Here is a 27,346-nt window from a genome sequence, read left to right as displayed (position 1 = left end):
GGAGGAGGAGGAGGAGCAAAACACGGCCACACGAAGCTTACAGCGCACATGATGGGATGATTCTTTGAGACTGAGACCAAAAGGGTCAGAGTAAATCAATGCATTCCCAATGCGGAGGATTTTCTCCGGAAGATAAGGGTACGGAGTAATGAAGCGTGCGGAGTGATCGATGAATGTCTGCGAACGAGAATTACCGCAGTTTGGCTGAAAAGCAATGGCAACCGGTCACGACCCGTGGTAAGTTAAGATGAATTAGTACAAGTTAGTAACCTCTTTGATCTTGTTTATGACTTAAATTGGACCGTTAACTATCTAAACTATACGATATCCTATATTGTTATAAACAACAAACAAATTTAACCAGTTAAACTTCTTATTTAATAAACTGGTGGCATGTGAATTGTCACTAGATAGTGTGCATGGTCCATATTATTCCCCACCCTTAGCACACAAATAGGATGATACATCAGTGACCCTGTGGGACTTTCATTGGTTGCCTGACAGCAGGTCAAGAACCTAGAGATGTTACTTGTTCTTGTACTATAATGTGTCAGCTGGGCAAAATACATATTCCTCCAAGCTCTGGCTTTTAGAAAACATACTGATATCTGCATTTGGAAACAGCTCAAACTTGATAGCCCCTAACAGGTGTAATTTGATTTTTAACTGCAGAGGTGACGTGGCAGGATCCATGCATTTCTGTTAGGGTTTGTTGTGCATGAAAGTATCATCAGTCAAGGCCATAAAAAACAAAAGCATCCTTGAAGACTAAATGTGTTTTTCTCAGTGAAAGAACAAAAATAAAGAGATCTTTGTAATCTTGTGTTTGTCTGATCCACTTTGCCTTAAGACAGAAACTATTGAGATTTAATCGTAATGAAAATTACTCATTTTTTCTTTAGTATTATTATTATGATGATGATGATGATGTTCAGATGCAAGTTATTCTGTATGGATGTCCAGGTCATATTTCATTTTGAAAATGAAGTCAGGACCGTTCAAATTGTATGCATTGTAACATTGACTTTTCATTAGATTCTCATTACTGTAATATTACAGGCATTATGCTTATTTGCATGATTTCAAATGTAAAATAATAATACGCTCATATTACAGTATTGGTAGATAGATATTTTTATTGTAATAAGAGCTGTACTTTATTTTCATGAAGACAATGACATAATGCAAAACCTCTTAGTCCTAAAAATGTTATAAATTTTCTTAACAAGAAAATACAAATATTTGATATTGAGGTGAAACATGACCTGAACATGTTCTTTTCAGGCTTTCTGAAATTCAAGCCTGTGAATGGTTAAAGGTTTTGCTTTGTGATTTTAGGTTGCCATGGGTTATAGTCTGTCATGACTATCTAGGCAAGAGGGTCTTCCAGGTTCCCCCATCTACAGTGATCAGGTACATCAAGACCCTGATCTACCAAGAAACCGATTATCCTGTGTCTCAGCAGCAGCTGTTTCACAATGGAAAACTGGTGAGCTGTACACTTTTGTAACATTCAGGATATATTTTAGATACAGTTAAAAAACAGCAGTAATGATCTGTTAGGGGGATTGTACGAAGAAGATCTCTAAATGATGAACATCACCTCAAATTGCCTTCCCCATGTGATCAGAATCAACCCCCTGAAATACACAAGTTTATAATCCACCCAAAGAAACTGATTTAGAAACTGGGCAGAGGCCAGATTGTTTAAATGTGCGCTATTGTGTTGTAATCGGTGTGCAGCCCAGTGTAAGAGCTCATGGTAGTTTCCAGTGTTTTGCAGTGTATACACAGCCAAATCGTCAGCGACGTTTGTGCTTGCACACAGTACAGATCGCAACAAATTGCACATAAATAAAATCTATTAGCATTTTCTTTTATGTTGCAGTTTTGACTTTTCCGTTCATTAGATGAAATTGGAATGGAACATTTTAATACTTGATTTTTAACAGAGTGGAGCTTTCCCATGCAGTGCTGCAGTGTTATGTGGTTTCTCAGACATATTCTGTGTGGTTAAGTTGCAGTTTCCCATCTTTTCAGATCTATGTTATGATGGATGCACCACAGTCTGTCATATTGCACCGTACAGCATCATTCCACCACTGCAGACACCTCTTGCCACTTCAAAATGGCAAAAGTGCACTTGACTGGACTGTGCATCTGGATATATAGGAGGTTATAATGTTTATTTGATGAAATGCTGCTATCATGATCCATATATCACATAATCACGTCCATAGTAATCGTAAATAAACATCGCACTTATTTAATATTGCAAAACAAATATTTCTTCAATTATTTAGTCACAGGAAAAGTTACATCAGTTTTTTGATACACATCTAGAAATTTTTTATACCCATTTTGGAAAGGTTTTGGTAGTCCCATCGAGCATTTTTTATGTGATATCCCATAATTTTCTTTAATATGTGGATGGAAACCTGGCTAACAACTTGCTGTAGTTATGTTCAGCCTTATTAAACTGGATTTTGACTGAACTGAAGAGGCGCAACTGCTTAGTTAAATTACCCATTGGATTCCAAACGTATAGCCTAGTCATCAGCTATTGATCAGAAAGATTGCATTAATTCTTTTGTAAATGGAAGCAGCACAATCCAAATAAGCTTGGGGTTAAAATAAATAGTTTTTTACTTTTCCTGTGACCAGGTCAGGCCTCAGAGCCTTTCTTTTAAGCTTGAAGCGGGAAGCGTCCCTGAACGACGAGAGCAGGTGGGAGATTATTTCTCTACCCTAAGTATGTCAGACTCAGAAAATAGCCTGGAGAAAGGCAGCTCTCATATCTCAGCTAACATTCATACATACAACCCCAGAGGACCGGACCGTACAGTCTGGCCCAAATTACTTTAGAGGTGTGCCAGTGTTATGGGTTAGTTGAGATATATCTTTGCATGAAGTCATGACCACTAATCTTGGCATCAGTCCAGCGTCTCTAATAAGTTTAGGAATGTTTGCTTTTGGTAATTCTCCATGGATATGCCATGACAAGTTGGTTTCTTCCAAATCTCCTCCTAAGACATTCTGTCCTTTTTTTTTATTTTTTCTTATCCAAGGAAGATGAACTGTATTAAAATTTGATACATTTGATACATGACCCATTGTTCTTTTAGTACCTCGAGGGCCTAGTTGCCCATATTATGTTATTACAAACTACCTTTATGACAGCATGCGTTAACAAAAAACAGATCTGATAAAGAGATTTCTTACATAATTGTCAGCGATAACATGAACACAATGAATGAACCCTACTCCCTGTCCAAATCAGGCTAGATCTAAACAAAAGCAAGAGCACTACTAGTTGAAGCTGTAATAACAGCATATTGGCATATTCGGCTCAGTGTGATCCACTATTTGTGTTTGAGCTTCAAATGCTTCAGTTTACAACATGTTTCTGCAGCGTTTTTGTAGCCAATCACAGACATATCTGTTGAATTCAGAGGCATTTAAGTTAGAATCCAGTCATCACTGCCTGATCCAAATTTTACCCCGAAAGTGATTGACTGACAGATCTTCTTTACAGTACTACAATATTGTTTAATGTTTGATGTTTTAACCTTCATAAAATATCAATTTAATGTCTTTTTAATGATATATCAATTTTACATGACTGAAATAATCAATATATACATTTTTGTGTTTAAAATTAGCTGGTGAATAGCAAGCTAACCAATTAGTCCAATAGGTTAGCATCTTTCATACACTTGCTCTGTTGGCTGTGGAGTTGAGACATTTACAAATATGATTAAAAGATAAATATGAGACAAAACTACAGAATGTCACATTTTATTATTAGCCGTTTCAACACATATTTGTTTTACCAACTAAGAAGTTCAGCACTTTTAGAGTTTCAACCCTCTATCTGATGTGAGCAGAAGTATTGGAGCAGTTGCCTCACAGGTCTTTCTAAGTGATCAGCTGTGTCCTGTTGCATTAATTCTTCAGATATTAAAAGCAGGGAATGTGTCGTATCAGTTATATCCATTACTTCTGTATTCTGAATCTTGCATTCGATGACAACACACACAAACCAGGATGAAGACGAGGGAGCTGACTTTGAGAAAAAAGCAAGCAATTTGGCTGCTAAAAGAAAAGAGGAAGTCAATTAGAGCTCTAGCAAAAACAAAGGGGCATGGAGAAATCAAGAGTTTGGAAACCACCAGCAACCAACAACTACCTGATCGGCTGAGAAAACAACAGTAGTCGATGACAGACAAATCATAAAATCTGTGAAAATGAATCCTAAAAGACGTGTCTGTAAAATCCCCAGCAACTTCCAGAAAGCTGGGGTGATGCTCTGACAATTTACTGTCCTCAGGAGACTTTGACACAGAATTACAGATGCTACACAGCAAGATGCAAACCTCTGACCAGCACCAAAAATAGAAAGGCAAGAGTAGAGTTTGCAAAAAAGCACAAAGGTGAGCCAGAACAGTTTTGGAACTGTGTTTATGGACCGATGAGACAAAGATGAACCTTTATCTAAGTGATGGGAAAGCAAAAATGTGGAGAGAAAAAGGGAACTGCAAATGATCCCAAGCATACAGCCTCATCTGTAAAGCATGGTGGAGGTGGTGTCATGGCATGGGCATGCATGGCTGTCTCTGGAACAGGCCCTCTCAACTTTACTGATGACTTAATGTATGATGACAGTAGCAGAATGAATTTGGAAGGGTACAAAACCATCTTGCCTACAAATATTCAGAAAATGCCACCAGATTCATTGGGAAGTGCTTCATATTGCATCAGGACAATGACCAACACCCTGCCAGTTCAGTCAAGGAGTTTATAAGGGCAAAGAAATGGAAAGAATTTCACCAGCTGGAGAGGAGAGTAAAGGCAGAAACTCCCCAAAACAAGCAACAACTGGAATTGACTGCATTAAAGGCTGGGAAAAGCATTTCAAAGGATGAGACCAAGAGTCTGGTGATGTCTATGGGTCACAGACTCACTGCTCTGATTGTGCGCAAGGGATCTGCAACTAAATAATAACTTTTAATCTTTTATATCTGCCTTATGTTCAACTGTCCCAATACTTATGCTCACATCAATGAGTGGGATGAACTCTAAAAGTGCTGTTCTTTTTATTTGGTAAAACATGTATGTGTTGATACGGCTAATAATAAAATGTGACATTCTGTAGTTTTGTCTCATATTCATCTTTTAATCATATTTGTAAATGTCTCGACTCCACAGCCAACAGAGCAATTTTGTCTTTACTGTTCCAATACTTATATATATATATATATATATATATATTAGTTTATAAGGAATTGATTTCCATCACTTATTAATTCTTGGCCATGTTGTACTAGTTTCCTTTTTTAATTAATAAATTAATTTATATATTTTTGTCATAGGTGGGTTTCTGTACTAAAACATGTTTTATTGATTATTTAACAAAATTTGTGTGCTGGTTTGTCAATTATTAAAATATTTTGATTATATTGCCTAAATTTGAATATTATATACCGTAATGATATATTATAGTATTGAATACAACACTAAATCATGTTGTCCATACATGTTCCACTGTAGGACACTGCTAAAACTACTTGAAATTTCAGGTCAACTGGCCAAATTTCTAAATGTCCTAAAAAACAAGATAATTTTACCCTTGAAGCCCAGGGCTCTGATTTGCCGGGTAGTCCTTTCATCTGGTCTCTGCATGCTCTTGATCAGTGTGTGTTAGCAGAAGTGCTGATCAGTGTGTGTTAGCTGAAGCTGATTCCAGCATGAATAGCTGAAGACAGCAGTCTCTGTCTGAACAGGCGCAATCTCAGCCCGGAAAAATCAATCTCTTAATAAACCAAAAACGGTGGTAGATCTCAGTGAATTATGGGTAAGCCATGTGGACGGCTCAGTGCAGTTTACAGCTTCATTTCCAGCGATATCATCGACCTGATTGCAAAGACACTATTTAAACTGAACTGAGCTGGATGATGACATCACTGAATTCAATAATGAAATGCCTTTAACTGAAAATCTTTTTTTTAATCTTTTAATTTTACATTATTGACACACTATTTTCCTTTTTTGATTTTGTGCAGTTGCTTTGACACAATTTACATTGTTAAAAGCGTTATATAAATAAAGGTGACTTGACTTGACAGAGGTGCATTGCAGGCTAAGAGGTTAATGGATAGATGGTGAAAAACTTAAGGATTAATCCATTTCCCGGTCTTTTTTCCTAATGTTTGTTCATCCTGACTTCATGATCATGCACAGCCATTAATTTACCCACAAGAGCTGCAAGGTTGCTCAAACGTCCTCTCAAGGACACTCAGTGAAGTTCATGTATGCCAATCAAAAAAAAAAATGTATTATAGGTGTACCGTAGTGATTCAGGAAAAGCCAAAAACACGGCTTGGAAAATGGATTGATGATGTACTCGCTTATTGTATATATTTTGAACACAAAAAAGTTGTTGACTGCATCTTTAACTACAGAAAATGTGTTTTTCCTTCTTGTATAGCTTCATGATGGGGTTGAGATTGGAAGCTTGGTACCACATGGGAGCCATGAAATAATCATGACGTTGCATGGACGAGGTCCGAGAGGAGGAGGTGGGACAGTTTAGGGACACTTTATTATCAAGTATGACTGGTGTTTCAATTTCTCACATTCCCTCACATGAAAATCTGCAGGATAACATTTAAATACATTTAAAAACACTATATGGCTGAAAGTATGTGGAGACCCACCTGTAGTTTGCAAGTTTAGCCTCTTTAGCTACTCATTACTAGCAGAGAAATTAAATCTAACCTGTTCGAAAAGCTAAGTCTATAAAGAAATTGTTTATTAAGTCTGTTGTGGAAGATCTTCTCTGATCTGCACAAAGCTCACAGTTAAACCCCATCAACCTTTAGGATGAATTTTAATGTTCACTGTGAGCCAGATCCCATCACCCATCATCAGAGCCTGACCTCACTGGTGCAGATCCCCACAGCTGTTTCCCGACATTGAAAGTTTTCTCAGAAGAGTGAAAATAGTTATTCACTGAAAATCTGCCCTAGTTCCTCTTGATGGGTTCATTAGAGAAGCAGTGATGTCTAATTTGTGAATGAATCATTCGTGCGAGTCAGGTGTTTTCAAAGAACTGTTGATCCAGTTCACAAAATCAGTCTGAATAATTTATGAAGTGGAATTTTTAAAATAATTTCAGGTCAGAAATTTCAGTTGTGCATATATATTTATTTTGTTTTTTTGTGCAAATTTTTTTTACCATTCATAAGTAAACTACAAGGATCATATTAAAATCGTTCTAAAAAATCCATATCATGACTCCTTAGTATGGTACAGTGCATTATTCCAGAGTTTTTCAGGTTTGGAAACATGTAAGGATTAAAAAAATATAACCATTTTTAAGGGCTAAACAATCTTATAATTGTAATTTTATAGTTTTGCATTTCTGTGTGTGAAAGTTGCTTATGCTGCATTTCTCAGTATGTGCTCTTTTGCAGGGAGGTTCGGTCAAACCACGCCACCTTTGGTTGATTTTTTGAAAGATATTTTGGGAAGATATCCAGAGGGTGGACAAATTCTAAAAGTAAGAATATATGTTATGTAAAAAATGCAGTTATATGGTTATTGTGTGTGTGTTTTATCATTTTGTTATCATGTGGCTAGGTCTTCCTCGAAAATGAGATTTTAATCTTAAGAGACACCTTGTATAACTAGGTTTTAAAAAAGCAATTATGCTGTTTGTTGTTAAAATAGCGACTGTATCGTGAATTTTTATAGAGATGTCGCAGTCAGCAGTAATGCTGAAATATTTGGTTTAAAAAGAGGATGGATATGAAGCAATAAAATATTGTGCCTAATAATTGAGGGAACACATATTGAGGCCTTTTTTTTAGTAAATAACACATACTTTATGTGATAATTTATGTCAACGACTGTAAGATGTGCCTGTCATGCAGGAGCTGATTCAGAATGCAGAGGATGCTGGGGCCACTGAGGTCAAGTTCATGTATGACGAGATGGAGTATGGAGTGGAGTCACTGTGGTCACATGATATGGCTCAGTATCAGGGTAATCCGAATATGTTGATCGATTGCAGCATGTCCCCTCACATGTTCAATATGAGCCCTGGCAATATGCAGGAAACCGAATGAATAGTAAAAAAGGTTAGTAGTCTTGAAATACACTGTTACATTGAAATATTATGTTTTTTTTTGTTTTTTACAGGAACAGCATTGTATGTCTATAATGATGCCGTCTTCACCACAGAAGACTGGAATGGTATCCAGGAGATTGCACGGAGTAGAAAAAGAGAGGACCCTCTTAAAGTGGGAAGATTTGGCATTGGATTTAACTCTGTCTACCACATAACAGGTGAGAAAAGAGTATGTTATGATAGTTTATGAAATAATATTTCTAATTTGTGAATATACAGTTGAGCAGGGTGGATAAAAATAGAGGACCTAATGGAATGTTGGGTCACCGTTTCTGTTATGTGTCCAGAATTGTGTGTACCCTTATATATTTATATACATGGGTATGCCAAATTAATACGTTTATATGCATATGCGAATATAATTATTTATGGGCTAAACGAAAAACTTGTTTTACTATTCTAAAAATGTTTCATCTTTTTGTAGATGTTCCTAGTATATTCAGTGGGGATCAAATTGCGATGCTGGACCCTCATCAGATGTTGTTTGGAGTCCATGAGTCTGGGCAGTGCTGGAATTTGAAGTCCGATATAAAGGAAATTACCGAGCTTAATGATCAATTTGCCCCTTACTTTGGCCTGCTCGGTAGCTCAGAGAAAACCATTAAAGATGGCAACTTTCCAGGAACACTCTTTCGTTTTCCACTCCGAATGAAACCCTCACAATTAAGTAACAACATTTATAATAAAGAAAAGGTTCTGGAGCTCTTTGAATCATTCAAAGTTGACGCAGACACTGTGTTGCTCTTTCTAAAGAGTGTGCAGAAGGTCTCTCTGCATGTGCGGGAATCGGATGGAACAGAGCGGATGATTTTCCAGGTCACAGCAAGCGACAGTGAAGAAGATGAGATGGAGCGGCCCAACTCCCTGAAGACCCTGGCACAGGCTATAGATAGCTACAGTAATGGGGTGCTGAGCAGTTCGGTAACCTGTGCCACCTACCAACTCTCCATTGAAGTGCGGGATGAAACTGCCAAAGAGACTCAGAAGACCACCTGGTTGGTGTGTAATGGCATAGGAGGGCGAGGCATGTGTGGTGAACTGGATTCTCTTGCTGATGATCTGAAGTTCATCCCAACAATTGGTATTGCCTTGCCCCTTACGATTATTGATGAGGACAAGGGGGCAGCTTTTAGTTTCTCAGGACGTGCTTTCTGTTTCCTTCCACTGCCCATTGGAGAGGAAAGCATGACAGGATTGCCAGTCCACGTCAGTGGTTTCTTCGGCCTGACGGACAACCGCAGGAGCATCAAATGGCGTGAGGTGGACCAGTGGAGGGACCCGGCGGCTCTTTGGAACGAGCTTCTCATAGTCACAGTCATCCCAAGGGCTTACTTCACACTCATCATGGAGACCATCAGGAGAATCCAAACTAAGAAGGACCAAGATTTCCCCCTTTCCCCAAGAGGAATTTATGGAGCCTGGCCTGATCCAAACAGGATCCGACCTCGCTGGAAATCCATTCTTGAGCCCCTTTTCAATGACTTGCTTCAACAGCCGGTCATCTACTCGCTCAATGGGAGCTGGTTTCAAGTGGATGAAAGCATATTCTCAGACTTGGACTCCTGCTTGGACACTACAGAGACTGTCACCAAATACCTCCAGAGCTCAGGGATGATACTGGCTCAGGTGCCAGCCTACATCGATGCAGTACTGACAATGTTTGTCACCAAACCAGGGAGCCTGAGGCGAGTAACCCCTTATTTTGTGCGCCAGACTCTGAGGAAATGTCGCCATAGAGGGTCCTCTAATGAGAAGCTGCTCCTGCTAGAGTTTATCCTTAGCGATGCCTGCTACAGTGACCTCATTGGACTGGAACTTCTGCCTTTGCAGGATGAGACATTTGCTGTGTTCTCCTCTTCTGTGAATGACAAAGATGCTGTCTACATCGCCTCTGAGGAGTATCCAAGGTATGGGGATACATTTGTATTTGCATTCTTGGTATTAAGGTCATTCATAGTTTTAATTCACTGCTATCTAAATGTATCAAATATAAATATATCTAAATATATCAAATCAAAACAGCATTATGCTAAATTTGACTCCCCGTCAGTTCTTGCATTTATGATTCATTTCTAAATAATGCTTATCCCTGACCAAAACTTGAAAATAGAATACTTTAGGATATATAAAATTATTTTTTCTTTTTTTTTAGGTCCCTTTATCCAGGACTGGAAGGAAGATTTGTCTTGGAAAGCATTGCCCCACATGTCATGACCAGCCTGAAAGAAGCAGCCAAAAGCAGAGGTAGACACCTGCAGCTCATAATGCCACTCACATGCTCTCACTCAGGATATATAGAGCATCTGCTCTCAGTTCTGTTACTCAGTGGTGAAACTTAACCTTGTTCATGCATAGTTTGCTGCAGGGAGTAACATTTTTGAGCTTCATGCTTGCTATTACGGCTGTCAGATTTTTGAGTTATGCTTTTTCATGCTTAACTTAGCATATGCCGAAAAAGATGAAGTGCCTTTTTATAAAATAAGCAAAACCTATAAACTCTGTCATCAGGCATCCATCTTAGCTTAACTCAGAGAACACAGTTTCCTTTTCACTATTCCCAAATGACTAAATACAATATTTTAAAGAAAGGATTACTAATCTTTTTCTTACATTTGTTTTGTTCTGCTTGTGCCACAATTGGCCATAGGACATGTTTTTACAATAATAATAATAATAATGTTTTATTTATATAGCTCCTCTCAAAAAGCTGACAAGCGCATTAAAATGACTGCTGTTAGGAAGCAGCTTTCTTCCTCTTTTTCGATGAAATTACAAAATTAGTAATTATTATTACACAAACATTGCTGTGTATAAATTTAAAGGTAGTGGTATGCGATATCACAATTTTAGATTGTGAACGATTAAAATGTCACCATGATCTGCTGTTGAAGAGAGATTGTAGTATCGTCTGTCATTAATGTTAATAAAACAACAAAAGACAAGGAGAAAATCATTCACTTCTCTTGAACTTCAATAGCTTTGATAAGAATCAGCGTTCATTTAATTCATACAGTGAAGTCTATGTAGTGTTTAATTTTTACATTGAATTTCTTATGTGAATTTTTTTTTAAATAAAGGAAATTAGTTTGGATCTACTGCTCAGCGACTTGCAAAATAGTCTTAAAATCCAACGCGAAAAAGAATCTTAATGAGATGCCATGAAAAAACTATTTACAGTAGACTAGTGGTATCAGCTAAATGCATTGCAATTTATGCATCTATGGAATATCTCATTATTTGCTTCATCATTTTTATAAAATTTATTTTAACCTAAAAAGATTTTTTGTTCACCATTATCTTGATTTCTGCATTTAATTTCCAGTTCAACAATACCTTTGGGGTTGTTCAGGTAAGTGCACGATGTGTTGTCTAATGCCTGTAGAGCTGGTGTCGCTATAGCGCACCTGGATCACACTACTTATACACTAACATCTGTGTATTTTAACTCATTAACCATATACTGTATCAAAACAAAACATACTAATGCATTTAATAATGTGAAATGCTTGCAATAAAGATTTTAATGTGTTGATGTTCCACTATCCATAACTTCAAACCTTGGAAAGCTATAGACCCATTCCTTTATTGTATATAAGCAGTTTGATTTGGAATTTGTATTTGAATCAGTCAAGTGGTAAACAAGCGGTAAACTGATACATGTTTATTGTAAGAAATAATGTGACACGAGTCACACATATGAACATGCATGGGAACAGCGAGAACTTTCCATTACTTGTAGCCATTTTTCCATATATTCTGTGCATATTGTGCAACCTGAATAGCTGAAAATGGGAATGAATGAGACTTCTAATTAGAATATTTTCAAATATTTCTAGCATGTGAGCCATTTTAACAGGTTTCTCTGTTTTGTGCATTGATTGATTGTAAATGTTTTCAAATGCTAAAAATTATTATTCTTAATTTTCTCATCTGTGATCTTTACCCATGAATGTGTATTTTTAGTGTTTCAAGCTATAAGTGTCTTATAGCAGAGGTGGGGGCAAGTCACACGTTCAAGTCTCAAGCAAGTCTCAAGTCACAGTACAAACTAATCAAGCAAGTCAAGTCACGTCAGTGGCTCACCTCAAGCAATCCAAGTCGAGTCCTGATAAAGGTCAAGTCACAGTATCAAACAGGAACAAATATATTTTTGCCACACGACCTTATTAATTTTTCCTCAGAAATTAACTTTTTTTAATTATACATTTTAAATAATAATGTTTTAAATATAACATTTTGAAAATACTACTTTGTATACTGATAAGTCTGTAATTGAGAAAATATTGATAAAAATACAAGATAAAAATATGTATCTCTCATTTATGTTATATTGAGTTTGACCATCCTAGGAAACAGATAATATTTAACAGATGTTTGAAAATGATTTTGCACTAAATATCTCCAGCGAAGACTGGGATTCAGTCTGGGAGCAGGCTAAAGAATTTCAGTGTGCAACAAAACATGCTACTCAATTTAAAATAATATGCTGACTACAAATCACCCCTTATATCAGAAATAAAATGGACCCAAAATTTTCATCGGATATAGACACCCTGTTGGAGTTGCATGATTGCCTACATTGTTCTTGATAACTATTGCCATCATGGCTCAAAACAAGAAGCCTATTGCTGTTAATGTTTATGTATCTTCCCCTGTAACTTATCGATTTCTTTGATTCTATCTTAATAAGAACTAAATTGACAGCTGTGCATTTAAGGTCTGCCTAAGCTTTTTGTTTTGTTTTTGTTTACTGTTTGTTCTGTTGGGGGATAAAAATAATAATAAAAAATGAATATAGAAATATTCAGTTAAATGATAGACTTACTCTATGACATTAATGCCATCAGTAAGTGGTGGCAAATCACTGCTTTATCACAGAAGCGTTCATTGAACTGATTCATTCAAAACAGTTGATTAGTTCATGAACTAGCAAGAATGGGCCACTGAATCACTCAACCGATTCGTTCAAATCCCTGGATTCATTAAGTATTCAGACGCGTGTAACTGTAGCTGTGGGCTGAACGGAACTGTTGGCAGCCGTGCTGAAAATATTACTATATCGTATGTTATAAATATAAAAACTCATACTAGGGCCGTTTTGACAACATGTTTTGGATTTTGGGTTCAAGAGAAATATCACTAATCGATAAAACACACGGCAAACAGATCTAAGCTGAATTTTAAGACCAATGCTGTTTTCAACTAATGAACAAGCTTACATACCTTTCCTTTATGAAGCGGTAACGTCCTGGCTTTGCAAATGCATACAGTTTCGAAGTGTTAATCCAAACATCTCGGGAGATTCTTTTGCTCCCTGTATTTGGCGCCCTGTGTTTCTGTGCTCGTGCAGTGTCATGAACTGAGCAGACTCTGCTCACTTCTGCCTCTGGTTCATTGGCTTGCGTTTTGTTTACCAAATTATGTTGCAATGATTTATAATAATAATTAGTTGTTATAAAGTCAAGTCCTTCCGAGTCAAGAAGGTCAAGTCAAGTCGAGTCTCAAGTCACTGGATCTCAAGTCCAAGTCGAGTCATTTTCTTTATTTAGTCAAGCAAGTCACAAGTCCTTAAATTTGCGACTCGAGTCAGACTCGAGTCAAGTCATGTGACTCGAGTCCCCCACCTCTGTCTTATAGAATATACAGTTGCAGGAAACAAAAAATATGTGAACCTCTGGATTTATCTGCATTTCTGCATAAATTTTTATTGAACAACAGTAGACAAACAGCCACATTTAAGCAGACTGTGTTGGTCTATTTATGTGACTTCAGGTCAAAGTTTATGATCAGATCTAGGTAAATCCAAGGGCTCACAGATACATTTTCCTGCACGCATACAGTACATTCTTGTATTTCTTCTATAACAGCTTACATCATGTTTTGTGTTTGTTTGTGCTTTCAGGGAGGCCTTGCACTCAGGTCCAAGTACTAACCCCAGAGAGATCGGCACGCCTAATTAAAGACGTTCTTACCACAGCATGGCCTTCTAGAGATTTTGCAGTTCAGTGGTACCCTGGTGATCAAGAGAAGCAGCATCCCTCCACATCTTGGCTCAGAATGATTTGGAAGCATCTCTACATTAACTTTCCAGATGATCTTAGTGTCTTTGAAGATTTGCCTTTGATTCCAAATGTGCCACTGACTGACACACTAGATTCTCTAGAGCTACTACGCCTAAAAACTCCATCACCCATCGTTCTTGTAAAAGAGGAAGAGGGTCCTCCGTCAGATGACTTGCTTGAAGTTATAAAGAAACTTGGCTGTGTTATCTTGAAGCAACTTGATCCCTGCTTGCACCATCCACTCCTGAAAAATTACATTCACCAGTCATCACCAAGCACCCTACTGCAAATTATGGACAGATCTTCATCCCAGAGATTAGCAAGCCAAGTTTCATCTTTTTCTGTCAATCAGAAGGTTGCCCTCAGAAGCTTTTTAGCTGGTCTTACTGATGTTACAGAAAAAGAAAAACGCATAATTCAAGAGCTTCCCATCTTTGACAAAATTGGACAGAAGTCAAAGACAGACCCTTCACCTTTTACATTATTGAAAGGAGCCAGAGCATTACATCATACTGCCAAGCATCCATTAGATGTGAAATTGTCCATAAGTGTAGTTGACTGCAGTGATGAGGCAACCATCCGTCTAATAAAGCTGTTGAACATTGAACAGGTGAAAAGCACTGAATGTCTAAAGGTGATAATTCAGGACATTGAGAGAGGATTCTACACCAAAGAAGAAGTCACAAAAATCATGCTCTGGGCTCTTACTCATTTGTCTTTTCTGAAGAATGAAAACAAGGCAGTGATTGGTTGGCTTTCTTCACTGAAGTTTATTTATACCTCTTCAGAAAAGCGTCATTCACCAACAGACTTTTTTGATCCAGAGTTAGAGATTTTGCAGAACCTTTTTTTCATGGAAGAAAAGACAAGGTTTCCCCCAGATGACTATACATCATCTCCTGATGTCCTTCATTCACTGAGACAACTGGGGCTGAAAAATGAGGTTCAACTGAGTGAAAAGGATGTGCTCCAGGTTGCAACAAAAATTGAGGAGTTGCAAGGGAATAGCAAACCAGATTGGAATCCCATTTTAATGAAGGCAAAAACACTTCTTACTATCCTTAACAAACAGACAAAGTTGGTGAAGTCCACTGAGGTTCAGACAAACCTGCAACAATTAAAATGGGTACCCGTTTGCAAAGAAAGACCATTGAATTACCCAAAGTCACATGCTTGGAGAGGTGATTCCTGCAATATTTCCTCTCTTTCTGAAATGTGTGATATTTCTCATGCTGTGCTTGTTGGCTCTTCGGTTGCCCTGGTGGAACGTACATCTGCTGGCATGAAAAAAGCTCTGAAGTTGTCATTAGAGCCTCAGGTTGATCAAGTGCTCCAGCATTTGAAAGCAGTAAATGACTGGCACAGATCCCAAGCTTTTACCACTGAGGACTGGTATCAGTTTCAGCAGATCTTGTTTGAGATATATGAATTCATGCAAGCTCATTTGGAGGATGCAAGGGAAGCCGTGAAGTCTCTGCCCTTTGATTGGGTTTGGACGGGGAAAACCTTTGCTTCCCCTGGACGCACAGTTTTAAAACCCATACCAGATTTGGACCTCCAGCCTTACTTGTACTCATTACCAAAGACCATTGCAAAATTCAACAAGCTTTTTAAATTCTGTGGCTCTATTGAAGAAGTTGTTCCCAGTCATGTGTTTGAAGTTGTTGAAACGATCAGGCAAAAGAGTGAGCAGGAGATGACAAAAGAAGAAAGCAAACGCAATGTCTTACTCCTAATAAATATTTTACGGTGGCTATACAGCAGTCAAATATCAGTAGATGCTACCATGCACGTCCCCATTCTTTACCATAAAGATCCAAGCAAACTGGCTATGAAACCTATCCACGAATGCACTTACTGTGACATCAAAGTAGAGGATCTGAATGACCTGCTAGATGATGTGTCGGAGCCCATCATCCTTGTCCATGATGACATTCCAATGAAAACTGCTGAATGGTTGAGAGTTCCATGTTTGAGCACGAGATTGATAAACCCAGAAAACCTTGGGTTCGAACAATCAGGCCAAAGGGAGCCTCTGACTGTGAGAATAAATAACATTCTAGAGGAGTATCCTTCAGTTGCGGATATCTTCAAAGAGCTTTTGCAGAATGCTGACGACGCAAATGCTACTGAGTGTAGTTTTCTGATTGACATGCGAAAGAATCTTGAAATCAGAGAGAATCTGCTTGACCCTGGCATGATTATTTGTCATGGCCCAGCTTTGTGGTCCTTCAATAATTCAGTTTTTTCTGATACAGACTTCCTTAATATAACCAGGTTGGGTGGATCCATGAAAAGATGTGAAGCTGACAAAGTGGGCAAATTTGGTCTAGGGTTCAACTCTGTTTATCATGTGACTGACATACCCATTATCATGAGCAGAGAATTCATGATCATGTTTGATCCCAACATCAATCACATTGGCAAACACATCAGAGACAAGTCAAATCCAGGCATCAAAATTAACTGGAGCAAACAGCAGAAACGGCTAAGGAAGTTTCCCAATCAGTTCAAACCTTTCATCAATATATTTAACTGTCAGCTTCCTCTGTCACTGGAGTCCCCTTACAAGTATGATGGGACCCTCTTCAGACTTCCTTTTAGAACTGAGCAAGAGGCATCTGTAAGTGAAATCAGCAGTATTTACTACAATACCACTGATATCTACTCTCTTGTGGATGAATTTAGCATCTGTGGTCACCGGCTCATTCTCTTCACACAACATGTTGGAACAATGGTCTTGAAGTATTTGAAATGTGAGGAGCCAAACCCTGCTGCTGCACAGGATGTGGTCACAATAAACAAGAGTGTGTGGTCCTCAAAAGCAGCTTATGGTCCCTTAAGTATTCTGAAATCTGCTGCCAAAGTCATGAAAAAAGTCGCAGCCACCAACAGAGTGCCAGCTGAGGTCCCTAAGTCTGGTTGCATCATCAGAATTGTAGTGGAGGAGTTCCACAATGTCTTCAGACGCATTGTTGATCTTCACTCCCCACTGTTCAGAGGTTCTGAAGAAGATCCATCGTCCTACTTTGAGATGGCCGCTAAAGGCACACAAACTAAAAGACTTACAGATGACATACCACAGAAGGGAGTGGAAAATACAAACTGGCTTATCTGCTCATGCATGGATGTGACAGAAGCTCTGAAGTTTTCCTTGAGTGATAGTGGAAAACGCCTCGGTCTGGTACCATGCGGAGGCGTAGCTGTGCTGCTATCTGAAGAAGACAATAGAAAATGGACTGTAAAGACAAGTGCCACGCCAATTGGGGAAGTTTTCTGCTACTTACCCCTTCGAATCAAAACTGGCTTACCTGTGCACATAAATGGTTGCTTTGCTGTCACATCAAATCGCAAAGAGATATGGAAGACAGACACAAAAGGACAATGGAACTCCATTTTTATGAGACATGTAATTGTCCAAGCATACTTGGCTGCACTTAACATGCTGAGGTCAATGGCAGAAAGTGGGGAATTATTGGACTACAGCTATTATGCAGCCTGGCCTGACCCTGGAGTTGTCCATGATGATTTCAGTCTGATTTGTCAAGGGGTTTATCAAGAAATAGCTAAGGGTGTTGATGATGATCGTGCAAAAGTATTTTCCGATGGAAAATCCTGGGTGTCAATCAAGAATGTCCGTTTTTTGGATGACTCGTTGCTTTGCAGACCAGACATTGGGTCTGCTGCCTTCAAGATATTCTTGAAATACCTCAGAAAGTGTGGTTCCCAAGATCTTTGTGCTGTTGAGCTGCCAGACTGGGTCAAGGAAGGCTTCGATGATGCTGGCTGTAAAGGAAAACTGATGGAGAACACCCTGACAGAGACACAATTTTTCTCAGATGTGTTCTTCCCCCATATCCAAGACATTGATAAAGATCTACGTGACCCTCTGATGTATTATGTACTCAATGAGAAACTTGAGGATTTTGCATCCATACTGAGGGAAACCCCATGTATTCCATGTTCAGGACCATCACAGAAGCTCGTATTGCCATCTCGACTCATACATCCTGAGGGCAGAGTAGCCAAACTGTACAACAGTGAAGATGGAAGGTTCCCTGAAGGAAGTTTGAGAGACTATGTCAATCCAGTATGCTTGGTGAAGTTAGAGCAGCTGGGTATGGTCAAGGATGACCTATCTTGGGAAGACTTGATTGAACGGGCTGAGTCTGTATTGGCTCTAAATGAAAATGACCACACACTTGCGTGCCACAGGAGCAGTATAATCCTCAGTCTCATTGATGAAAAACTGAAAATAAGAGATCCAGTAGCAAATGAGTATCTTGCCAAATTACAAAATATCAAATTCCTTCCATTCTTGACAAAACCAGCTGGATTTTCACTTCCATGGCATGGAAACAATTTCCCCCAATCTACCATGTTCTCGGCAAAAGAGCTTTTTACAACAGACCATCAGGACACTGTGTGTTTAATGAAGCCCATTCTCAATGAAAATTCCCCTTCCTTTAAAGGATGTGGTCCTATCTCACTGGCTGTGAAAGACTTTCTTGGATTGATAAAAAAGCCAACGGTTTCATTAGTCATCAGCCAACTGAAAGAGCTCTCAAAATCCTTTGATGGTGTAACTCTCTATCAAGAGAACATAACCAATGCTTGCTACAAATATCTCCATGAGGAATTGCTGCAGTCCAATGCTGCGCAAGAGGAAATTATGGAGGAGCTAAAAACATTCTCTTCAGTTCTAGTGGAGAACACATACGTGGAACCAACAAAAGTAGCATTTCACTTAAACTTTGATGCTGCTCCATTCCTTTACCAGCTTCCCAACAAGTACAGGAATAGTTGTCGTGAACTTTTTGAAAATGTGGGAGTTCAACCTAGCTTCACTGTTGAAACATTCGCAGCGGTTTTACAGCTGATAAAAACTGAATGTGGGAGAAAACCTCTTACTGAAGAAAACTTTCAGCTGTCTCGTAGAATAATTAGTGAGGGAATATGGAGCTTGATCCGAGACAAAAATCAAGAATTCTGCCAAAGCAACTATGGGGAGATTCTTCTTCCTGACAGCAATTTCACACTACAACCATCAAAATCACTTTGCTATAATGACTGTCCTTGGATTAAAGTCAGGGACACAACCGTTAAATACTGCCATGGTGATATTCCAAGAGAGGTAGCAATAAAATTGGGAACGATTCCAAAGCGTCACAAAGCCTTAGAAAGATATGCCTCCAACGTTTGCTTCACTACCCTTGGAAGTGAGTTTGGGCAGAAGGAGAAGCTCACCAGCAGAATAAAAAGTATCCTCAATGCTTATCCATCAGAAAAGGAGATGTTGAAAGAGCTCCTGCAGAATGCAGATGATGCAAAAGCCACAGAAATATACTTTGTCTTTGATCCCAGGACCCACCCAACTGACAGAATCTTTGATGACAAATGGATTCCCATGCAAGGCCCATCACTCTGTGTGTACAACAATCAGCCTTTTACAGAGGATGATATTAGGGGGATCCAGAATCTCGGAAGGGGCACCAAAGAGGCAAACCCTGGAAAAACTGGCCAATATGGCATTGGGTTCAACTCAGTGTATCACATTACTGACTGCCCATCTTTTATCTCAAATAATGACATTCTCTGCATCTTTGATCCGCATGCCCGTTATTCACCTGGAGCAACATCTGTCAGTCCAGGAAGAATGTTTAGAGATTTGGATTCAGACTTCAGATCACAGTTTTCTGATGTACTGAACTTGTACCTAGGAAATCACTTCAAGCTAGAACGCAGCACAATGTTCCGATTTCCCATACGAAATGCAGAAATGGCCAAAATCTCAGAGATCAACTCAGCACCTGCTTCAGACAGAATGGTTCAAAATTTCCTTGATAAAATACGAATGGATGGTTCAGAACTTCTCATGTTTTTGAATCACATGGAGAAAATTTCTATATGTGAAATTGAGAATGGAACTGGGGATTTAAAAACTCTGTATTCGGTGACAGCAAAAATCACTGACGGTGATCGACTAAAACGGAAGCAATTTCACGCCTCAGTTCTGGACAGTGTCTCCAAGAAAAAACAGCTGGCTCAAATTCCAGTGCAACAGATTACCTACACAATGGACATAGAAGACACAGATGGCAATTCTACTACCTGGCTGATATGTAACAGATCAGGATTTTCTGACATGGAGAAAGTCTCTAAGAGTGTCATTTCGGCTCACAAAAATGAGGACATAACACTCTTTCCACGTGGTGGTGTTGCTGCATGCACCAACCACAACTACAAAAAACCACATAGAGCCTTCTGTTTTCTCCCTCTTTCTCTGGAGACTGGCCTGCCTTTCCATGTAAATGGCCATTTTGCTTTAGACTCTGCCAGAAGAAATCTGTGGAGGGATGACAATGGAGTTGGTGTCAGGAGTGACTGGAACAACAATCTAATGAAAATGCTAATCGCTCCTGCATGTGTAGAACTGCTAATTCAACTGAAACGTCGGCTTTTTCCAGGCCCTGACCCCACCATGACAATATTTCAAGGAACTCCAATCCATGTTGTCAGGGATATTTTGAGAAGATTTTTGTCTATCTTTCCTGTAAACAGACTGGACATTCAACCAGATTGGTATTGTTTGGTAAAGGCAATCTACCTTTGCATTCATGAAGATTTGAAAAGACTACTCCCTGTTGTTAGAGCACCCCACATTGATAACAGTGATTTACACTCTGCAGTATACATCTCCTGGGTGAACACGTCCACCTTGACCAAAGTCCGGCCTTTCTTTGACAACTTACTTCAGGATGAGTTGCAGCATCTTAAAAACACAGAGTATAACATTACGACAAGAAAATCTGTGGCAGAAAATGTTTTTAGAATGAAGTCCATGCTCCTAGATGTTGGCTTCAACCTAATCTACAGCTGTGATGAGACAGCCAGTCTGTATTTCTGCCTGGAAGATGCTGGGATTCCTGTTAACTATGTGACTCCTGACGATGTTCGCAACTTCCTTCTAACATTCTCATCTCCAGACGCATCCTGCCAAGTTGGAAAGCTACCATGTCGACTGCAGCAGTCCAATTTCAAGCTCTTCCATGGTCTGAAACTACTTGTGGACTACTGCTTCAAAGACGTGGAGGAAAATGATATTAACATAGAGGGACTGCCACTTCTGTTGACAATGGACAACGTTCTGCAAGTGTTTGATGCCAGACATCCAAAGTTTCTGACCGCTCATCATGAGCTTATTCCATCAAGGAAAGATCTTTTCATGCACACACTATACATAAGGTACAGTAACATCCTTCTAAAAGCAGGTGTGGCAAAGACCTTTGACATAAGCGGTTTTGGAGATCTCCTGGGATTTGTACTTCCCAGAGAGTGCAGAACAAGAAACTCAGTAAAATGGAAGGAGAACTTTCCTACTGAATCTTGGCTTAAGAGTTCATGGAATTTTATCAGTGAACAACTTGCGACCAAGGATGACCAGACAGAGATCAAGCCTAAATTTGAGACCATTATGGATATATTGAAAGATTGGGCACTACTTCCAGGAATCAAGTTTATGGTGTCAGGAAACAAATTGGTTGTGCCAGAGCATGACGTTTTGTTACCCCTGAACTTGAGCTTTGCAGCAATCTTTCCAAATGGACAAAATGACAAAGTCTTTCACACCCTGATGAAGGGAGGATGCTTTCAATTGGCTGTGAATAAAATATGTGCTAAAGAGAGTCCCATCTTGCCTTTGCTGGCTCAGCACACAGCAAATATAGACAATCCTTCCAGCATACTTCGGGCACTTGAGTACATGATCCAGATGTCAGCTTTCAAAACAGCAAGTTTGATGGACAAAGACTTTGAAGCACTGTTGTTGTACTTCAACTGCAATTTGACTAATCTGACCCAGGATGATGCACAATGTCTTAAACTGTTGCCATGTTACAAAGCTGTCAGTGGCCGGTACATCTGCATTGCAAACTTTGGAGCATGCTATGTTCTAACAAAAAGCATTCCCTCTGCCGACATTGAAAAGTGGGCACACAATACATCCTCAGCCTTTCTCGCTGACAGTCCACAGCTGAAAGAACTCTACAGCTTTCTTGGGGTCAAACCAATTGATGATCTTGAGGTCTACCTGAATCATTTAATTCCAAAATTTGACATTTTATCACATGATGCCAAAATCCAACATGTCATCTGTCTGAAGGAGAGGTTATTGGCAATGGAGGAGCCAAACAGCATCAAGGATCAACTCTTTGAAAAACTAGAAGGTCTGTCTTTCATTCATGACTCCACCAATAGACTGAAACCTGCCAAAGCCTTCTGCGATCAAACAGTTAAAGTGTTTGAAGTAATGCTTCCACAAAAAGCCTTCATTCCCAATGATTTCTTCAAACGAATTGAGCAGGTCTCAAAGCCAAAAAGTGGGACATCCTATTTACCTTCATGGATAACATTCCTACGCAATATTGGGTTAAAATATGTTGTATCACAACAGCAAGTTCTACAGTTTGCAAAAGAGATCAGCATCAAAGCTCATACAGAGAACTGGTCCAAGGAAAAAGTTCAGACAGTTGTTGATGTTCTCCTAAATCACATTTTCAATGAGAGAACAGATCTTTTTGATGGGGCATTCCTCAAAGAAGTCTCTATGATACCATTCCTATGCCCAGAGCGTGCACCAGCCGAGCTTGTTCGCCTCCACGCTCAGTACCAGGAAATGAATGGCACCATCCCTCTAATTCGCTTCAATGGGTCTCAAGTAAATCCAAAGTTCAAACAAACTGATATCATGCAGTTGTTGTGGACATCTTGTCCTATTCTACCGGAGAGAGCCACCCCAACAAGTATAAAAGACCAGGAAGGAAACACACTTGCCAGCCAAGAGCAGCTTGATCTTATTTTGAGCCTGTTAAACGTCAATGTTGACCCACCATTGGAAAAGGTAATTAGCAATTGCAAAAACATATGCAGCATTACTAACTTGGATGATGACACAGTGAAAACACGAAACAAGGTCTTCAGGAGCATTTATGAATTTCTGAATGCAGAAAAACATGAATTCCGCTGTCAGTTACGAGGAGTAGCCTTTGTCATGGTTGAAGAGGGTTGGAAACTCCTTAAACCAGAGGAGGTTGTCATTAATTTGGACAATGAATCTGACTTCAAACCCTACTTGTACAAACTTCCCCTTGAGCTGGGTACATTTCACCAACTGTTCAAACTGTTGGGAACTGAGGACATTGTTTCAACAAAACAATATGTTGAAGTTTTGTGTCGAATTTATAGAATTTCAGAAGGCAAGCAGCTTGACCCAAATGAAATGAGAACAGTGAAAAGAACAGTCTCTGGGCTGTTCAAAAATCTCCAGAATGACCCAGTACAGGTCCGTAAAGACCTTGAAAATCTCAGAGATTTGACATTTTACCTTCCAAGTCATGATGGACGATTGGCCAAATCAAACACTTTGGTCTTTGACGATGCACCACACTACAAGAGCCGAATTCAAGGTAATGTTGGTGTTCAGATGCTAGTTGACATGAGCCAGTGTTACCTAGGCAAAGACCATGCCTTTCACACGAAGCTGATCATGTTGCTTCCCCAGAAACTGAGGCCCAGGCTTTTGAGTAGTATCTTGGAGGAACAACTAGATGAAGACTCTCCAAAAATGTGCCAATTTGGTGCCCATTGCTCCCTGCAGGGACGGCTTCAATTGCTCCTGTCATCAGAGCAGTTTATCACTGGATTAATTCGGATCATGAAACACGAGAATGATAATGCATACATGGTGAATGAGGAGAAAGCGATACGGTTATGCAAAGCACTATGTGAGGGCTTAAAGGTGTCTTGCTTTGAGAAACTACAGACAACATTGCGAGTGAAAGGCTGCAGTCCGATTCCCCACAGCCGTAGTGAAACTTTTGCCTTTCTTAAAAGGTATGGAACTGCTGTAATCCATCTCTACATTCAGCACTCTGACAGCAAAGACATTAATTTTCTTCTTGCTTTGGCAATGACCCTTAAGTCGGCGACAGACAACCTGATTTCTGACACCTCCTATCTTATTGCTATGCTGGGTTGCAATGACATCTACAGAATAACAGAGAAGCTAGACAACCTTGGTGTCAAGTATGACACAACTGAGCCCTCAAAGCTAGAGCTTCCACTTCCTGGTACACCCATTCCTGCAGAGATTCATCATTTACTGCTCATGGACCCCATGAATGTCTTTTACCCTGGAGAATATGTCGGTTACCTGGTAGATTCAGAGGGAGGTGATATTTTAGGCACTTACCAGCCAACTTACACATACGCTATCATCGTTCAAGAAGTAGAACGAGAGGAAGGCGAAAGTCCAAGTGTCCTCGGCAAGTGCTTTCAAATTGACATTGGGTACAGTGAGTACAAAATCGTGAGTTCTCTTGATCTGTATAAATTTTCCAGACAGGATGATAGCACCCATATTCGAGATGGCCCACCAACTCCAACCAGCCCCTCAGAGGGTCGTTCTCCTTCTGCCAGAATGGTCCCTCCAATATTTCCTGGAAAGGAAAATCACAGGGCTTCTCCAACAGAGGCATCCTCCAAAAAGATAAAACTCAATGCATTACCAGAAATTCTAAAAGAAGTTACCTCAGTCATAGAACAAGCTTGGAAACTTTCTGAAACCGAACGTAAGAAAATTATACGGCGCTTATACTTGAAGTGGCACCCTGATAAAAATGCAGAGAATCTTGATATCGCTACCGAAGTCTTTAAGCACCTACAAAATGAGATTAACAGGATGGAGAAGCAAACACAGGCAGAGCAGACCACTGATAGAGGATCAAGGAGACCTTTCTCTGCATCTTCCACTCGATTCCAGTCAGAGAAATTCTCATTTCAGCGATTTTACACATCATGGAACCAAGAAGCAACAAGCCATAAATCGGAAAAGCAGCAGTTCCGAGAACAATTTACTAGCTATGCAGGCACATCGCATTCAAATCGCTTCTTCGTACCACCGTCGTTTAAGTCCGTTGGGAACCCTGTGGAGGCACGGCGGTGGCTAAGGCAAGCAAGAGCCAATTTTTCCGCTGCAAGAAATGACCTTCATAAAAATGCCAATGAATGGGTATGTTTCAAATGCTACTTGGCAACAAAGCTTGCATTAATCGCTGCAGATTATGCAGTGAGAGGAAAATCAGACAAAGATGTGAAGCCCACAGCACTTGCGCAAAAGGTAGAGGAGTACAACACCCAGCTAACAGGGTTGGCCAAGGATGTACACATCCTTGAGGGTTATGGTGTGGACAGCCTGAGAACTCGCTACCCTGACCTTTTACCCTTCCCCCAGATTCCTAACGACAGATATACTTCGGAAGTAGCAATGAGAGTAATGGAATGTACAGCTCGGATAATCATCAAACTTGAGACATTTGTCCGGCAAAAAATCTGAATGTCAGCATTAGACAATGCAAAACACTAACAATTAAATTAAAAAAGCGGTAGTTGTGCAATATAGACCAGTAAATATTTTAAACGACTTGTTAAAAGTAAAATTATGTATCTAGCTGGTATTTTATTTTAACAGTGCCACCTCTGATGCTGTGACACGTGCTTCTTATTGCGTACATACCTGCTCCATTTCTCTGAAAGATTTAAAGAAAAAGTGTACGCTATTTAACATGCAGCAGTGTACATATTGTTAAAAAACATAGCAATACCTTTTATTATTTTAAATACATTTATTGATTATTGTTGTTCCTTTGTACATAATGAATACCAATGCTGCTTTTTTATCTTTTTTAGAAATTGATTTTTCCAGCCATAGTCATTAAGTTGACGGCATTGTGATTTAATAGCATGAGTTTGCACTGCACTTTTATGTAAATAGCACTTGAGTGATTGCTGGAATTTGAATGAATGAATCATGTGCAATCCAGCAATGGCAGGCAAATCAGCTCATGGTTTCTTATGGGATCAATATCAGTCATGTGCCAGTAGCTAATTCTAAAATAAAAACGGCAGGTTATAATGTACATACACCATTTTATCAGCTGGCAAATCCATATGTAATTGACATGCTCCTTTCACTGTATATGTAATACTGTGCATAACTTGAACATTAAACAGTGAAAATAAAAATATTTGAAAGACTAAATTACATCCTGAAGATGTAATATGACAGCAGGTTCACAAGAGTTTACCAGTGCAATTACTGTATCTGTCTTGTTGCAAGATTACAGTATGCAAGAATGAAATTTATCCATATTTCACAATACATTTTATCGCAGCTGAACTATACATGCATACATTGTTGGCTAGGGGCACAACAGAGCACTGTTTATTTCCCATACAATGACACTGGGTGTAGTTTTAGCACATATTACCATTTAAAAATATAACGTGACCTTTTCTCTTAAAATTTCACCTGCCAGTTAATTGCTGTGTACGCATCATACAACATGCATAGTTCCTCAGAAACACATTGAGTAAATATGAATTTTCTATTATTCACAACAGGAACCTCTTGTCCTCTACTGCTGAGAATTTTTTGCATCAAGTTCTCTGAAATTTGTGTAAGAGGAACATAGATGCTCATATGGTGCTCAATGGTGTCGATGTATTTCATCCATCTCCTGTGTTTAACTGTGAGAGACTGAAATTAAACACTGGTCTACTGTATTGTTTGGACAAAAATATATTTTGTCATTTGTTTCAATCTCATAATGTCATATTACAGCACTGTAAATTTGAGACCCACTGACAGAGGGTCTTATTTGTATTTTAGTATCATGTAATAATGGTACAAATATACCTTTTATTGTGCACTAAAGTTTCCCTTAAGTTTAATGATTTTTTTTTTAAGTTTAAATGAAATTATCACGTCAACTCATGCCAAAACACTGCAACACATGTAAATAGTTTTTTTTTCCACATTCAGTGTATATATGCTTTATAGTTTAACTATAATATAATTCAAAGGTCAGTTATTGTAATTATTTATTTTACATTTGTAAACCTCAAAATATGAGTTTTTCCAATGAAAAAATATACATCACCCAAAATATAATATACAACTGATGTATAAATGTGAAGATCCCCAACTAATGTATATACAAACATAATCACTCTCAGCATTTTCAAACAGAACATA

The 27,346-nt window shown here is 39.0% G+C and overlaps 1 protein-coding gene across 1 annotated transcript; it reads left to right on the top strand.

Annotated features, from left to right (window-relative positions):
- Positions 1-214: 214 nt before the first annotated feature.
- LOC306854393 (sacsin-like) lies at positions 215-26,402 on the top strand (the record flags this gene model as incomplete). Its single annotated transcript, XM_079392350.1, has 10 exons — positions 215-237; positions 1,339-1,489; positions 6,488-6,578; positions 7,476-7,561; positions 7,935-8,046; positions 8,203-8,349; positions 8,616-10,098; positions 10,344-10,435; positions 11,514-11,540; positions 14,094-26,402. 10 exons carry the CDS (start codon positions 215-217, stop codon positions 25,643-25,645), a joined length of 13,764 nt encoding a protein of 4,587 aa, XP_079248476.1. The 3' UTR covers positions 25,646-26,402.
- Between the last annotated feature and the right edge of the window lie 944 nt (positions 26,403-27,346).

This window comes from Barbus barbus, assembly GCF_936440315.1.
Source record: "Barbus barbus genome assembly, chromosome: 34".
NCBI classification, from domain to species: domain Eukaryota; kingdom Metazoa; phylum Chordata; class Actinopteri; order Cypriniformes; family Cyprinidae; genus Barbus; species Barbus barbus.
Note: the sequence above shows the minus strand (reverse complement) of the source record. Positions and strands in the feature narration are given on the sequence as shown.